Raw genomic sequence first — 17,881 nt, forward strand, 5'->3', positions numbered from 1 at the left:
CCATTCGATCAGTCAGCCTCATGTACTTACACCAGCCAAGCAGGATGTGACAGACATGATACTGAAGGATATGAAAGGACGAGGGGTAGTCGAGGAGACAAAGAGTCCCTGGTCTTCATCCTTCATGCTTGTCAGGTACAACACAGGCTTTTGTTTCTGTGTGGACTACTGACAGCTGAAAAGCGTTATAAAGATTGATGGCTTTCTGTTAACAGGAACAATCAATACCCTGGATATGTTCACTGGGCCTAGTTTTTCTCAAAAATGAAGCTGAAGAGCAGCTACCAGCAAGTTGCCCTGCATACCAACAATAAAGAGATGACAACATTCTCTATGAGACATAGGCTGTGGCAGATCAGAGTTAAGCCCTGCAATATTTACAATGCTCCAGCAACATTGAAGCAGCTGATGGAATCTGGCCTAGTTTTATGAAGCCTGCCTGTACCTGGATATCATCATCAGCAAGACATTCCAGGAGCAACTTGTCAACCTGTTTCTGAGGAGCTCACCTGAAACGGAACCCTGAGAAGTATCAATTTCTCCAGGAGGATGAGCAGTGCCTCAGATATAATCTATGACGTAGAAGTGACCACAGACCAAGAGAAACTGGAGGCTGTACCAAAGTGACCACTGCTGAAAGACACTGTTCAAGTATTTCCTTGGTCTGCTTACCTAGTACTAGTGCATAAAGGTTGGATCTGTGGAGAACACAGAGTCACTGACCCAGNTTGAAGAAGTGCTATTACAAATACAGGATGGTTTGGGAAAAGTAGCAGCTTACTGCAGCAGGGCCTTCTCCAAGGCTGGGAGGAGGTGTGGTGTGACCCAACAGGGGATACTGGCTACTGTGAAAATGCTGGAATAATTCCAAATATATTTCATGCATAAGATTTCCAACTGCAGACTGACCACTTGCCCTGACCTGCTTCCTTAGTTTCTAGAACCTGATTGAGCCTAATCATGCGATTAGAAGCAGTGTACAGGATTTGTGCATGGTAAAACAGAGTTGACAATATGAAAAGAAAGTCAGTATATGCAAAAAGATTTCCAATGGCATACAGTGAACTAATAATGGTGAACATAGACAAACTGACATCATGATAGTACTGAAAATATCGATCCAAAACATGATAAATGTCACAGCATGTTTGTACGAAAATCTGGCCTGCTTTAATTGTGTCCTTGAAAGATAATGTCCTCTCAAACTTGTGTGTTCATAATGTGAATGGAAAGTGTGAGAGGTTAAACTTTAAAATTTTGATGAAACTTTTAACACCCATGAAAATTTAGGAAAAAGGAGGGGTAACTTATCAAAAAATACTCTTCCAGGATAATGGCACCCCAAACAAAATCTAGTACTCTACTAAAACTTACAGAAAATGAGATAATCCAACAGTGCAATTTTGAAATTTATATCAAATGTGAAACAAGGGAAAATGAAACATGTATAGCGAAGGAAGAACAGAGACAAGGAAGCCTGCTCTTTTCTAATGATGGAACCTGCACCATCCCCCAAAATGTAAGTACTTACCTACTGAACTAAAAGGCATCACATCCCACAATACTGTAATCTCAAAACACAGCGACAAGAAGCTCAAATGTTACAGAACATTAAGGTTTCTTCTAATTTCAGAGTTAGACCATAACAGTATTATATTTAAGCATCCTGTTACACTCTATATGATATAAATTCCATCCTAAGTGTAACAATTTATTGTAGGTCTTTCATTTTGCCTTCTTCTACACTACATGTTTCAGCCACAAATGGCCATCATCAGGTGTATACACTCACAATACATCAGACAGTACACGTAGTAAAGATAAGAAGTGGCACGCACACAGGGAGCCTACACAGAATAACACCTTACAGTGCTGAAAACAAGAAGTAGCCACTGCAGCACTATAGACATGGGGCGAGTAACCCTGAGAATTTTAAATTTTAAATTTTAAAATTTGGAAAAATTTTAAAGGAGTTTTTAAATCAGAACTGAAGATTTTAAAAGTGCCAGTTAATGAATGTCAAAACTGATGTGTGTGGGTGACAAAGATGACGTACGAATCAGACAAATATCAGTGAAGTAGATCCTGTTAGCCAATTGGGAAGACCTGTGTGTTTTTAAATTTTAAACTGGGTGCAGTGTAACAGCTACGTGAGTGTATACACCTGATGATGGCCGTTTGTGGCCGAAACATGTAGTGTAGAAGAAGGCAAAATGAAAGACCTACAATAAATTGTTACGCTTAGGACGGAATTTATATCATATATCGTTAGACCATAACTTATGAAAAATAATACATGCCAGAATTATACTGTAAGGACTACAGTGACAGGAAAAAATATCAGGGAAAGAAATACAATTTAATTATGAATAACATACAAAATACCATATTAATTCATAAGATTGGGTTCACAACACAGCAAAAAATAATATACCTTGATTATACTTCACCAGCACCTTCTAACAAAAATGTTGGTGTGGATGTGAGTCACATTCACTGTATTTCAAACAAATGCAGTTTTTAATATTGTTATGTGTATAGCTAGGCAACGGCATGATAAGCACCTCGCTTAAGTGCTTGACAATACATGGTCAATGCTATGTAATGCCTTAGTAAACACATTAAAATGCGCAACAACAGAAGCTGTACCTCAGCTGTTTATGCTCGTTGCTAGGCAACAGCGAGTGCACCAATGTAGAAACAGGCTTGAAGTCACGTGACTTGTTTTCTGTGGATTATAGGGGACAGCAAAGGTTGTTTGCAGTCAGTTGTAAGCTGGAAGAGCAAATTTCAACTAGGAGTGGAGAGGCCAGGAGGGTTCTGCAGTTGAGAGCACAAGGACAAGAATGGAGCGTGAATTGTGAAGATTAATTGAGTATGGTTAGGACATAGGAGTACAAAGTGATTGAAGACAAGACTTCATAGTGATTTGAAGTGATATTTTCTGCATTGAAATCGGTTGCTAGGAGACAACTAGTGGAAATTGAGAACCGTATTGCATATGCAATGGTGAACTGGAAAGTGCGTAAATCAGCAAGAGCGGTGTAGAAAGAGTAATTAAGGAAGGTTGTAACCAAAGTGCTAATAAATCCAATCATATGAACTAGAATCTCTCATTCTCATCATGCATGCTACTCTGCACGTGACACTTCGGTGTCAGAAGTTGTTGGCTCAGATCGTATTGGATTCTTCAGCAGTTGTTATGACCATAATACACATGACACCAGAAGAAACATTTTACATTGTCATTTGAATAAAATGGAAGACATGGAATTCCTGAAAGCCATGCTGGCTGAAATGAATGCCATGCAAGACAAGTTGGCCGCCGACAAGGCAAAGATGGAGGACGAAATGAATGCTATCCAAGCAGAAACGAAAGCCATGCAAGATAAGAGGATGGAAGCCAATATGAAAGCCTGGCGGGAAGAGACGATGTCCTGCCAAGTAACGATGGTGGCGTGTCTGGACAGTAGGGAGCTAAATCTGGAAGACATGAAATTTGAAGTTTAACCCAGGGAGGTCCCTAAGGAAGATGCTGTAGTGAAACTGGTCAAAGGACGGAAGAAATTGCACAAGGGTTGGCATGTAGCTGCAGGGTGATGCAGAGAGCCAAAGGAACTGACCCAAGGAATTTGTGGTTCCTGGAGGAAGTTGGCTGCCGCCTGCAGAAAGATGACCCGCCATGCAAGAATGAAATGGCACAGGGAAAACATTGTCAGGAAAGATCGGACCAGAAACCAGGAGGAACGAAGAACCCTGAAACAACGAAAGGATGGGGAGAGACTGTGGAAAGGCCGGGAATGTAACAATGGCATAAGGGACCGAGGCCTGAGACAGTAGCTGCAAGGTAGAAATGTAGTGAAGGGCCTTGGTGGCAGACGGCCGCTATATCTGAGGAAGACAACCACCATGATTCGGCTTTGGAGGGTGGAGATCAAGACAGCTGTCACCTCTGGGAAGAAGAGGACTGCCCTACACGACCCTCGAGATGACCCTAGAGCTGGAATTCATGAAACAAGTAAACGGGATGTCTAGCGGATTTTGGAAAAAGAGGAAGTTGACCTTGTGCAGAGGTCGGCCTCCTCCGAATTGAAAAAAGAGATTGTGCATGGAGGAGCCGGAAATGTGGCAGTACTGAGCACTCCAGGAATTGTGGCCACCATGGCAAAGAGAGAAAAAGAAGGAAACCTTTGGATGATAGTAGTACACCTGGGCTGGCTGACACCTTATCAAGGAGCTGCTCAGGGTGGGAAACCTTAAGGATGGGGGCAGTGGGATCGGTCGAGAATGAACACCAGAGAAAAATAAAATAACAGTCATTAGAAGGACAGTGATACCGACTGCAGATGCTGAAAGCACACCAGTCGGAAAAAAACGGTGATATGCCGCTAGGTTATTCCGAATAACCTTAAGGAGGGAGCAATAGGACTTAAGGACTTGACAACAATACATGATCATTGATAGGTAATGACTCAGTAAACATGTTAAAACATGCAACAATATAAGCTGTACCTCAGTGAATGAATGTTTATTGCTTGTTGCTAGGCAATAGCCAGTGCACCAATGAAGTCACTGGCTAGGAATCACGTGACTTGTTTTCTATAGGTCCACACCAAAGATTTACAGGGACAACAAAGGTCGTTTGTAGTCAGTTGTAAGCTGAAAGAGTGAAGTGGAACTAGGAGTGGAGAGCCCAGGAAGGTTCAGCAGATCACAGTACAAGGACGAGAATGGAGTGTAGCTTGTGAAGATTGAGTACAGATTAGGACAGAGGAGTACAAAGTGATTGAAGACAAGAAGACTTCATGGTGATTTGAAGTAACAGTTTCTGTGCTGAAATCCATTGCTAGGAGACGATTAGTGAAAACAGAGAATCCTAGTACATGTGCAACGTTGAACTGGAACGTATGAAAATCAGTGACAGCGTTGTATTTGAGCGTAATTAAGAGAGGGTGTAACCGAGTTCCTAATAAATCCCATCATCCAAACTAGAATCTGTCATTTTGTCAAGCGTACCACCTACAAATGACAATATTTACAACATACATAAAAAGCAAATCATGTAATAATGAACTGAGGTAAACCAACAAATCTCAAACATTTATTTATTCCAAATGCAATAAGAGACATTTAAAAAAGAATAACTTCTGTTAAATAAATCACAAACAACTCCAGTGATCACACAGCTTCAGACTACCAGGTACAAGCACTGGGCAGTATATTAAGAATGCCCTGTGAACATAGTTTAATATGGCAGGTTCCATTTTGATACTTGCATGTCAGTGATTATTATTAAATTTTATGTGACAAGAGCAATCAAAGAGTATGCTATTACAGTTACATGGAGGATTCTGCCTGCAACATCACATGCTGCTGGCCATAGAGTAAGGAAGTCCAGTTTATTACACCAAAGAGCCTAACAATTTTTTCAAACACTAATGGCTCTTCTGATGGGCTGTCATGAGGGTCTTGGTAACATAACCCTTCCCACAATGTTGACACTTGTATGGTCTGTGTCCAGTGTGGTACCTCATGTGGATGACCAGGGTTGATCGCTGAGTAAATGACTTACCACATTCACTACATTTATGGGGTTTCTCCCCTGTATGTGAACGCATATGATCTCGCATATAGTTACGCGAACGAAATGCTTTAGTACATACTTCACAAACAAATGGCTTTTCACCAGTATGGATACGACGATGAACCTTTAACGAGCACCTACTACCAATTGCTTTCCCACATATGTCACATATGTATTTTGGCTCTCCTGCATGACTTTTCTTGTGAACTTCTAGCTTGAACTTGTATCCAAATGCCTTTCCACAAACATCACAAGGAAATCGCTGGGTGTTTCGATCTGGATCATGAATCTGCTGATGGATGCGTAAATGGGCCTTTCCAGGAAATTCTTTCCCACAGACTTCACACTGTAGTTTTTCTCCTGAATGGAATGCCATGTGCCCTTTGAGTTCTGAGTTTGTATAGTAACCTTTGCCACAAATGTCACATGTGAATTTGTAATCTTGAAAGTGTCTCTTCATATGCATCTCCAGGGTCAGTCTCTTTATCGTTGCATAACCACATGTGTCACACACAAAATTCTTGGTAGCACTGTGGCGTTTCTTGTGTTCTGTAAGCTCAAAGCTTCTTTTATATGCCTTGTGACAGATGTCACATTCAAAAGGTCTTTTTGTGCTATGGGTAACTGAGTGCTTTTTCAATCGATTTTGTTGAGAGAATGCCTTGTTACATACTGTGCAATGGTACTTCTTTGGAGTGTGGTGACTCTGAATGTGGTACTCCAGTCTGGCTCTATTCTTATAAATTCTGCCACACACTGTACACCTCAAGTCTTTTGCCTTTGTCAATGAGGTTATGTTTCGCGTATGAGACCCTAAATAATCTGCATTTTGAGATGAACCTTCACTGATTTCCTTTGTAGAAGATGTGCTGTACTCAAGACATTTATTGATGGGCTCTGTCAGTTGTGAATTGGAAACTGGCAGCTCAGCACATCTGAATGGTGGATTTGACAAGACATTGTGCGATCGGTCCAGTTTAACTGACTTAGGTAACTGTCCCAGTGTTTGTAGAGACATTAGAGGCAATCCAATAGTTGATTTTGGGAGTGAGTTTGAACCCATGTGCATGGGACTAATTGCTGGCATTTCTGTGTTGGGAGTTCCATTTTCACCGCATGAAACAAATGCTGAACCTACTGAATGCATGGAGCTGATGGCTATTGCAGCAGTTGAAGTAGGATCCAATATCCATAGAAAACTTCTTGAAGACCTAGAAAAAAGATAAAAAGTAACTGAAGCCTGCCTTAAAATTGTAGATATTCGATAATAAATTTTATCTCTATATGCATGCAGACAGGAATTGGCACCTGCTTCTGTACATTCCACCAGACCTTGTTATCAACAAATAATCACATAAACATAGCTAGGATGTGTTCAATGATTGTTTTTGACACCAACTTTGAGGAATAAATAGAGTGATTGAATAGTAAGCAATCATCTTTTATATTCTTGGGGTCCCAGATGCATTTTAAACCAGACTGATGGGCTCTGTGGGTTTCCACAGTCCCTGTTGGTATAGCTCCTTTATATTACTCTGTGATTCTGCCTCATTTACTGTTACTTGTACGTAACAGTTTAGCACTTTCAGATGAACTAAGTAACAAGAAAAAATTACACATCAGTGTTCCCCTAGATATATCATGGATTGTTGGCATAAAGATCTTGTTCTTAGTTTCTACATTTGTGGTTCTAAGAGAAGAGTCAACCATTTACTGACAATGAAGGAACTTATTTAAGAATGTTTACTGAAGAATAAAGTTAAAATTAATTTCCATTTCTATAATGTGAAATGTTACTGTTACTTTTTATTAGGTTTTCGAAATGCAATTTACATCTCGATGTGAATTAATGCTGAGAGGCATGATGTCTTCATCCAAAGTTCACAACCTTTTTCGTTTCATGGGCTGGTATAATGACAGAGGGTTTTCCAGAGAACCACTGTCCTATCAAGACTGCATTGTAGAATACATGACATGGGATAAATATCTAATCATTACATGCCTGTGTGCAATTGTTATTGATGACATAAATACAAATAAACACACCATATGCAGTATTTCTGGTGGTTCAAATTTGTACACAGTACCATCACCATTTTTTAAAGAATAAAAATATCCATTATTCATGACACATACATGTACATGCACACAGAAACACACAGATATGAGCAAGTACCACCATTGCTTTCTGCCAGAAAAAATAAGTTTGCTTTTGTAACACTGAAACTAAGGAAACATCAAAATCATACACTTCCAGCTACAGTTATGAAAGAGATAATATAGAGTAGGCAATTTACATTGACAGACATATCTGTGAGGTAGTGATCTTGGTCTGCAACGTGACTCTGTCTCTAAGGGGTGTAGTCACTTACACCCTGCTGACTGGTCACACACAGCAAAGGGGGCAGTACAATAACAATGAACAAAAAATATGTACTTATCTAAAGAATCAAAGAATGGATACATTAGCAAGTACCTAGTTGGAAAATAGTAATTTTCCAGCTAATTATATGATGCAGAGCAGAATAAATTAAGCTCTATATCAGCAGTAATCCTCTGATCACTGAAACTAATGGCAAAAGACTGGCATGGCAACAGGGGTTTCTCCTCTCAAGACCCCTCTGCACAAAATATGTTTCTCTGTTATGACAGATATTACTGGTATTAAGGACTGCATATAAAATTATATTCTACATGATTCACTTTACTTTTTTTTTACTTTATGATTCATGGCACTGTGTTACCACTGAGCATATAATGACTTCTCTAAAAAAAAAACGATGTTCTTATACTTCAACATTTTGAAGAGGAACTGTAATTATATATAAGTTGTACAGATTACTTTAGAAGCAGAATTAATTTATATAACAGGGGTATTCTATTTTTAATAATGTTATAGAATTCAATTACTGAAGTGAACAAAAGACCATATGGGTGTTAATACCTGCCAGACTCCTGTAATGTCTGAGTACAACATAATGAAAAACGTGAACTGGACATGTGTGTTCATGGGTAAAACAAGAACTGCTTTCTGAATTTTCATTGAGACAGATGAGGAATATAACTACTGAATGTGCATGAGGAAGAAAACATGAACTATGACAGCCTAGCCAGTACAGCAACTAGACAGAGACCCGAATGCCAGAATATTTTCCAGCAGGGACAGTGATCTTTCTCTCTTCCACACTGTCCAGACTGTCTCTGGTACCCAACAATCATCCTTACTTACTTACTCATGGAGCTGAGCCCTTCTGGAGGAGCCGCAAATTCTGCAGCTACTCAAGAATTTCCCAGCATTTTATGGAACCCGAAGGTTCATTACCGTGTTCACAAGAGCTCTCCACTGGTCCCTATCCTGAGCCATATCTATCCAATCCATACCATTCCATTCTATCTCTCTACGATCCAGTCTAATATTGTCCACCCACCTACACCTTGGTCTTCCCTGTGGTCTCTTTCCTTCTGGCTTTCCCACCAATATCCTATACGCATTCCTCATCTCCCCCATTCGTGCTACATGACCTGCCCACCTCATCCTCCTTGACTTGATCATTCTAATTATACTTAGAGAAGAGTACAATTTATGAAGCTCCTCATTATGCAGTTTTATCCAACCTACTGTCACTTCGTCTCTCTTCGGTCCAAATATTCTCAACACCCTGAGTCTATGTTCCTCCCTTAATGTCAGAGACCAAGTGGCAAAATTATAGTTTTGTATATTCAAATTTTTATGTTTTTGGACAACAGACGAGAAGACAAAAGGTTCTGGATTGAATGGTAGCAAGCATTACCCAAGTTCAATCGCCTCTTAATTTCCTCCTGAATCAGGTTTCAATCTGTTATCATTGTTCCCAAATATCCTATTATCCTATCCAACCCAAACCAATGATTCTTTCCCTAAGGGTAATATGGCTGGGGTGTGAAGATGACTGTTTACCTCCCTCTATAACCCTGTCTCATGCAGTCTGAGAGATGTGAACAGCTTACATCCCTTAAAATAAAATTTGTACACAAGTTTTTCATCTTATGGGCTATTTATGGAAAATCAACAAAAAAGAAAACACAGTAGTATTGTTTTGTAGTTGATTGAGGCACTACATTAAAAGCTGGAAGGTCACAGTTTCAATTCCCAATGGGGTCACTGGATTTTTTAATTTAGCCAATCCTTCCAGATGCCCTATGACCCTGGAGTTGACTCAGACTCTAATAGAAATGAATACCAGAAATCTTCCTGGGGGTATAGGATGGCGGGCACAAAAGGCTGACAAACTCAGCACCATCTGTGAGCCAACTGTCTAGAAAATGTGGAAGCCTCAACGTCTCACAACCCTATGGGGTTCCACAGCCTGTTACATGATTAGTTTCATTTAATTTAGCAGTTTTGTTTATTTTTAATAACTGTTATGTGAGTCTCATTATACTCAGCATACTTATAAAAGGTAAAGTTGTCCCTGTGCTTAATTATTTAAGCACTACACCATGAATACCTATGGGGGAGTAAAGGTATATCTCCACCATTTTTGACCTCAGCACTAGTTGGAGGTCAGCAGTCAGTTACAGGCCACAGCTGCTTTAGTCACAGAGAAATAACCCCCAGTACCCATGGGATGGGAAGCTGCAGTATGTTTGCTCAACATGGGGAAGTACACCATTCATGTGAACAGCCTACTGGCTGTGGCCCAATTACTGATTGTGCAAAATATGTGATACACACGTGACATTGCATAGCTATTTTTTCATCAGTTTTACACACTGTTCATAGCTGTATGTGAGAACAACAGACACCATTTATAATTATTGTGTCTACTTTATATATTACAGAGCTTAGTTAGTTAGTTATTGGAGAGGGTGGGTTTCCCCATGCACTTAGACCAGTATTGGTCCACTGTGCTTCCCTCTATGATATTCTACCAGTCTCTATATCCTACCGATATTGGTGCGTACCATCAGTCCCGACCGAGCCAGCGAGTTCGGCCTCCACTAGCTTGGCGGTATCTATAATGCTTCCCCCATCTATCAGAGGTGTTAGAGACAACTTTTTGGGCGGGAAACGTCCTTGAATTTGGCTCAGTGACCTCCTTTGGAGATATGAGGTTCTTTTATGTGCCGTAAAGCTACGACACGGGACACACGGCTTAAAGTCCCTCCTGGAGGACTTGTTCCCTGAATTTTTCCGCCCTTAAAAATTTGACGACCTCTGCTGGGTTTCAACCCGCGTACGAGTCATGAGGTGGGAACGTTACCTCTAGACTATGGAGGCCGCTTATTACAGAGCTTAGTTTTAAGTGTCTAATTTCATCACCATTTTTATTATTCAAGTGTGCATTAATTTTAAAACCATGACTTAACCAGGACCTTCTGTGGTGAAACATAGTAAGGGACTGCCATTGACAAATGCAGAAAAATGGTGTGTGTTAAATGTTTTTACTAAAGTTAGTGAAGATAATCCCCATGTTATGAAGTGATAAGTTTAGTGGCTGATGCAACCAGCATATCAAAGGTTGGTGTGTACCGTGCTACAAATAACTGAAATATGGCAGTAAGCTGGTTACATCAAGAAATACCAGAAAGTGAAACGGTTAAGTGAAAAACACGACTGTTTTACAAAAACAACCACTCTTATAAAGGTGCTCTCTTTTCAGGTAGGAAAATCTGACTGAATAAAAAATTAGCTATAATGAAAAGGGATGGCGACTTGCCAAATTTTTTTCATTCACATTTCCACAGGTTTTTGAACTTAATGTACTTAAGTCTGTGAAACGAAATTACATTTGACACACACTGAGAAGAGCAAAATACTGGAATAAGCAAAGAAACTGCATTGCAATATATTCCTGAAGTTAGAACTCTACCCATTAATCTATTCCCAGTCTGTAGTTTATTGCATTGTTTTTAATGTTTAATTACATTCATATAGACATGAAATGTTTTGCAAGGAGACTGATGTTTTTGGAATTAGTAGTAACATGACTGCTGCCACATTTTCATGGCCATGTTTCTTAGTGGAGGGGGAGAGGAGTGAACGTTTACTTCAATTCCTTAAATTGCTGTTACATTGTATAAGGCAGAGGCTAAAAGTGTATGAAGTTCCAGTCTCCTTCCTATACATCTTCTTGGCAATTGCTTAATTATGCCAGGAACAACTTCATCTGCACCTCACAACATAAAGACAGATTCTATACAGATTTTGCCATTCACAAATATCACTGATAAAGCTTACATATTACTGGCACCATTAAAAGAGGCTGTCCACATTACAAAACATATGCACACACCAACTTAAATGACACCCGCCCAAAACCCGGCCATTTTCCCTAGTATTTACCGCAATCAAATTACATGATACAACATTGTATTTGAAACCACAGCTGACCTCAGTTTTGTATGTGTATACAAGATTTTAACACTTTAGCATTTCATTTTACTATATATTTTCAATATGAAAAATGGGTCCATTTTAACTTGCTATTCATTGATAGTGGTTTACTCATGAACCACCCGGCAAGGATCTATGCAATCAAAACATGTAGTGGTAAAGAAGAACAATAACAATAACAATACCAACCTTCTATTAATTATTATTTGATTTTATTAATCTCACTGACAATTGTCACGTACATGGCCAACTTACACCTTAATCCCATACTGTGAACCTGTGCATTATAAAACTGTTATTCTATTAGGCATATGTACTGAACACAATTCAGAAGTTACTACTGTATAAGTTCTCAAGGAATTACTGACACCATCCATGCATTTTTAGGAGAATTTTTGGATGCACTTTACACTGGCACTAAATATCACCATCTTGGCTCAAATCTCTTTCTTTGGGTCTCTGAACCCCCAATATGGTTTACTAACTCATATCAACATTCCATTATTAGTACATTCAATAATACTATCACTGAAAATCATTGTGGGACACCACTCTCTAGCTGCCTTATCCAGCTGTTCCAGTAACCACATTAACTACTTAGTTAATCTATGCAGGGATACTAGAGTGTCCATGAAGATAACCGTTTCCTGAGATGTGACATTGTGTAGTCCACTAGATTGTACAGACATTTCAGGAGAATAGGTTGTGTCTACCAATATGGCAGAAGACAGTAAACTTCAGAATCACTGCTGTAGAACCTCAGACTCACAGACTACCAATTTTTAATTCTTCAGTAATATTTCACCTGATTAAAGACCACCTTGCTCACTCTGTAGCCAGCCATGTGCTGGTCAGAAATGAATTCTCACCTTAAAGGCCTGCTTAAGGGAACTGTATACTTCAGGGGCTAGGGACAGCTGGGTACAGTGAAATAATGAAATGATAATTAGTAAGGAAGACCAAAGAAAAACAAAGGAAAACCTACACCAGTGTCACATATCCACCAGACATCTCATATGAAGTAACCCAAGTCCCAAGCTGCACACTCAGATGCCAAAGATCATCTTAGTTAGTGAATGACCCAATTTTCTACATATCTGATATTTATAAATATTTACATCCTGTTCACATGTGGTATGACCATAAGTGTAACAATAAAATAAAAAAATCAGAGAATATATTTCAGAGGTAAAGAGTAAAAAAGAGGGTAACACTGTTGTTGTGTTAATTAGTTAAACACTATGCCAAGAAGACATATGGGGTAATGGTGTTATAGCTGCACCATGGTTGACCTCAGTGCTAGATGGAGGTGAATGGTCATTTTCACGCTCCTGCCATACTACCCAGGGAAGGAGCCCTTGTACCCACTGAACAGGAGGTTGGGTGGGCCACATAACTGGTCTGGATGCTGAGAAGAGAAAACATTTTGCACTGCTGGGAATTGAACCCAGACCATACAGCTCAGAGCCTACTGCCATACCAACTGTGATATCCTGATGTCCATAGATTTCACAGGTTGAATACCGATATGGTCATTGCTAGATAATGCTCTACAGGCCATGTGCTCTGAAGCAACTTTATGCTGGTGCTGTATAGTCACCAATACTGAAAGTGTCAGGTAATAACCCACTAAAAGTTTATGGTGTCTTAGTAGTTTGTTTACCTTGGCATATACAACATGTGAACAGTTTGTGGAATGTAGTTTCCAATGGTCATTTATAAAACAGTAAGCACAAAAATATCTCAGGTAGGAAGTGTCCATGAAACAGTGTAAAAGTATGTCTTTAATTTGGGTCATAACATTGCAGTGAGAAATTAGTAGGAACTGTTTTGCTGAGATCTTCCTGATGAAGACCAATAAGTACTCATATAAGATTTAGAAAACACTGTGAACACTAAGGATTATAATTTTATCTGTTGCCTGAATCCTTACTGCACCTGGCCTTCACTTCTCCATTTTCCATGCCTTAAACAGTGATATAGTTTCCTAAATAATCAACTGTGACAGAAAATCACTTTTTGTATAAAAACAAAATGTTATCCATGAAAACAATGGCACATGTACTGACAGTGCTGAGTAACCACTGACATCATCCACACTCAAGGGGGTGGTATGCAGTTCAGAGTTTTTAGGACAAGGCCACATTTCATGGACTAGAGAAAATTGGTTACTTTTCTTAGTGAGAAGTGCAGTACAGGACTAAGCATAACATCAGTAGATACAAAGTGGGGGGGGACAAGTCACTGAGGAAAATATTTGGTTTCCACAAGCTCCTTAAGGATGATGTTGCCTAGAAGACAATGTGGCATGTACAGCATTACTTTGGACAGACTACGCATTCCACTGATATAACAGTTAATGAGAAACCTGCATAAACCTGGGTCACTGCATCCTGCTTCAGCATTACCAGTCACTATTACCATTTTCCTAGCAAAAAAAAACTCCAGAGGCATGAAATGGATCATCAGAGAAGTGGTATGATTGACTCCTCCCCAACATCATGAATAGGGAAGACGTGTTATTCCTGATATAAGATCACTGGCACCATTCAGCCCTGAAGGAACAAAACAAAACCAAGGACAAGTGTCAACTTCACACTCCCATAATGTCACACCCATCACCTGCTCTGACTCCCCACTTCCCATGTTCTCTGTCAAGATGCAGGCAATATGACCTTCTGAAATGTTAGTAACCACTTACAAGACCACACTCTGTCATAAACCCCAATGAAACAGTATGAATCAAGGTTGGTTACTGTCTTCTTGTGTGTGAACATCATGAAATTATGTGGATCACTACTGTTCCAGAGGAACATGTCACTTCCATCCTCTGGGCAGCAGAGCAAGCCATATACTGACATAGGAAAGGGGTACTGGGTTCTCGTAACTTATACATTTACTCTGCAGATGGAGACAGCTAGCCCCTCTGTAATGTTGGTATTTATCTACAACATTACATGGTGCAACATCCCATAGGCTATAAAATTTAAACTTGCCACTGAGAGAACCACATGTCACACAATACCAATGTTTCTTGTAACATGAGAGTTAGAACATAATGTATTAAAATAAGCTATGTTAGAATCAAGGTCTAAGGACATCTACTACCCCAGTGAATGAAGTGGGATTTATGAATGAATCACACATTTAAAATAACACCTAAACACAGTCTCCGTTTTATAACATATACCTTATCTCTGATACATCTCCCTTTTACAATAATGTAGACTTGAATGTCTGCCACAAGGTAATTCAAATATACACATTCTGATATTTACATTATTCAGGGAAAAAATAAATCCCACACATTGACTAAGTCACTTTTATTCAGTACAATAAGACACATTGAAAACAATGATCTTTTTACATATAACACATACATCTACACACAGCTTCAATTAACCAATATGCTATGACAGTTACATGGTTGGAATTTGCAATCTACCGTGCAGCTGGCCTCAAATAAAGGAAGTCCAGTTCATTACACTAAAGAGTCCAAAAATTTTTCAAATACCCTGATCTGAATAATACAGAAATCACTAATGGCTCTTCTGATGGGCTGTCATGAGGGTCTTGGTAACAAAACCCCTCCCACAAAGCTGACACTTGTATGGTCTTTGTCCAGTGTGGTACCTCATGTGGATAACCAGAGTGGTACGCTGGGTAAATGACTTACCACATTCACTACATTTATGGGGTTTCTCCCCTGTATGTGAACGCATATGAACTCGCATATATTTGCGTGAATGAAATGCCTTAGAACAAACTTCACAAACAAATGGCTTTTCACCAGTATGGATACGACGATGAACCTTTAACGAGCACCTACTACCAATTGCTTTCCCACATATGTCACATATGTATTTTGGCTCTCCTGCATGGCTCTTCTTGTGAACTTCTAGTTTGAACTTGTACTGGAATGCTTTTCCACAAACATCACAAGGAAATCGCTGGGTGTTTCGATCTGGATCATGAATCTGCTGATGAATGCGCAAATTTGCTCTTCCATGGAATTCCTTCCCACAAACTTCACACTGGTGTTTTTCTCCTGAATGCAGTGCAGTGTGTCCCTTGAATTCTGATTTTGTATAGTAACCTTTGCCACAAATTTCACATGTGAATTTGTAATCCTGAAAGTGTCTCTTCATATGCATCTCCAGGTTCAGCCTATTTATAGTTGCATATCCACATGTGTCACACACAAAATCCTTGGGTGCACTGTGGCGCTTCTTGTGCTCTGTGAGTTGAAAACTTCTCTTATATGTCTTGTGACAGATGTCACATTCAAAGGGTCTTCTTGTGCTATGGGTAACTGAATGCTTTTTCAGTAGACCTTGCTGACAGAATGCCTTGTTACATACAGTGCAGTGGTACTTCTTTGGAGTATGGTGACCCTGAAAGTGGTACTCCAGTCTGGCTCTATTCTTATAAATTCTGCCACATACTGTACACCTCAAGTCTTTTGCCTTTGCCACTGAGGTTATATTTTGTGTATGTGACCCTGAATAATCTGCATTTCGAGATGAACCTTCACTAATTTGCTTTGTAGAAGCTGAGTTGTGCGCAAGACATTTATTGATGGTCTGTTTCAGTTGTGAATTGGAAAGTGACAACTCAGCAGAATTCAATGCTACATTTGATGTCACAGTATGTGTTGGGTCCAATTCCACTGATTTGGATACGAGTCCCAAGGTCCGGAGAGGGATGAGAGGTAATCCTAGAGTTGCTTTTGGGAGTGCATTTGAGTCCATTTGCATCGGACTTACTGCTGGAATCTCTGTGTTAGGACTCTCATCTTCACCAATCGCAGCCAGTGTTGAACCTATGGAACGCATAGAGCTGATGGCTATTGCAGCCGCTGAAGTGGGATCCAATATCCAAAGAAAACTTCTTGATGACCTAGAAAAAAAAGATGAATCGATTGAATCTGACTCCCAACATTGTGTTTTTCAACAGCAACTTTAAGTTTTATGTTTATTTAGACAGTAATTTACATTCTATCAGATACCATCATGGAAAAATAAATAAACATACAGCTACAAAGAAAGTCTGTTGACCATTATTAACACTCAAATGGGAGAAAATGATATTTCATACTTGGGAGGCATAATATAGATTTCCATCTGAACTGGTACTTTGTGCTATTCTGTTGTCTATGCAGGCAAATGCAGATATAATAGGTGGTGCTATCAATGGATATGAAGATTTCTAGTTTATGATGAGAATATAATGCAAAAGTCACTGTGGCATATTCAATATCCCTTCAGAGTTCGAAATAGGGAACAATGGACACACAAGATCCTCTAAAACTAGAGTCAGTGAGCATCAGCAGCACATCTGTTTTATCAATAGTCTGATGTAAAAGGACACAACATAAATGTAGTCCATTTCATTCTGCTATACAATACCATTTTCCAAGTGAGATATTCCAGAATGTATCATCAGTAGCATCAGAGAAGGAATGTAGATTTGAGTTGTAACCTAAAAGCATGAACAGCAAATGTGGTATTTCCTTCAGCAGGGCATGTGACATTATTTACTTACACCCTGAAGCAACAGGAAACGTCTTACGAGTAAGCTGTCATTTCCCACCAAGCGGGACCTTTGTACCAAGCTCCTTCAGGGCTTCCTGCTCATCTCTTGTACTGTAGTTACTGGCCTCTTTAGGATACAGTTCATATCACACTGTGCAAGGACACATCTCTACTTTCCCATCCCAGATTCTCATTGACCACACATCCTGTATCCTTTGTGACCCATAGGCTATACTGTTAACATGTGGTTGCCTCTTTTCCAAGTTGAATGACCTCTGAAGAAGGAGGTACTATGTTCATACCTGAATGGTAAATTACCACTATGATTACAATATTAATCAAAATTATAGTCATCTGTAACATCATGCCATGGAGTTCAATTGGTAC

General features: G+C 39.5%; 2 protein-coding genes across 2 annotated transcripts in view; both read right to left on the minus strand.

Moving 5' to 3' along the window:
• Positions 1–5,066: 5,066 nt before the first annotated feature.
• Positions 5,067–16,809, minus strand: LOC117282750 (zinc finger protein OZF-like). Its single transcript, XM_033753638.1, has 2 exons — positions 16,727–16,809; positions 5,067–6,795 (listed from the first exon to the last, which is right to left on the minus strand). The coding sequence occupies exons 1-2, from the start codon at positions 16,753–16,755 to the stop codon at positions 5,436–5,438; spliced, it is 1,389 nt and encodes a 462-aa protein (XP_033609529.1). The 5' UTR covers positions 16,756–16,809; the 3' UTR covers positions 5,067–5,435.
• The window catches only part of LOC111869995 (zinc finger protein 260), a 303,781-nt gene continuing 301,187 nt past the window's right edge, over positions 15,288–17,881 (minus strand). The window contains exon 4 of the mRNA XM_023861910.2: positions 15,288–16,859. Coding sequence (XP_023717678.1) covers positions 15,500–16,859 — 1,360 coding nt within the window. The 3' untranslated portion in view covers positions 15,288–15,499. The remainder of the gene's footprint in view (positions 16,860–17,881) is intronic.

Source organism: Cryptotermes secundus, unplaced genomic scaffold (genome assembly GCF_002891405.2).
Source record: "Cryptotermes secundus unplaced genomic scaffold, Csec_1.0 scaffold2458, whole genome shotgun sequence".
Taxonomy (NCBI): Eukaryota; Metazoa; Arthropoda; class Insecta; order Blattodea; family Kalotermitidae; genus Cryptotermes; species Cryptotermes secundus.

What these genes read in the sequence shown, in the direction of transcription:
- LOC117282750 (XM_033753638.1), bottom strand. Translation starts at nt 16,755, where the DNA reads ATGAGAGTCCTAACACAGAGATTCCAGCA. An exon ending in CTAACACAGAGATTCCAGCA is followed by an intron (nt 6,796 to 16,726) that starts GTAAGTCCGATG and finishes TCTTTTTTCTAG; the next exon opens with GTCTTCAAGAAGTTTTCTAT.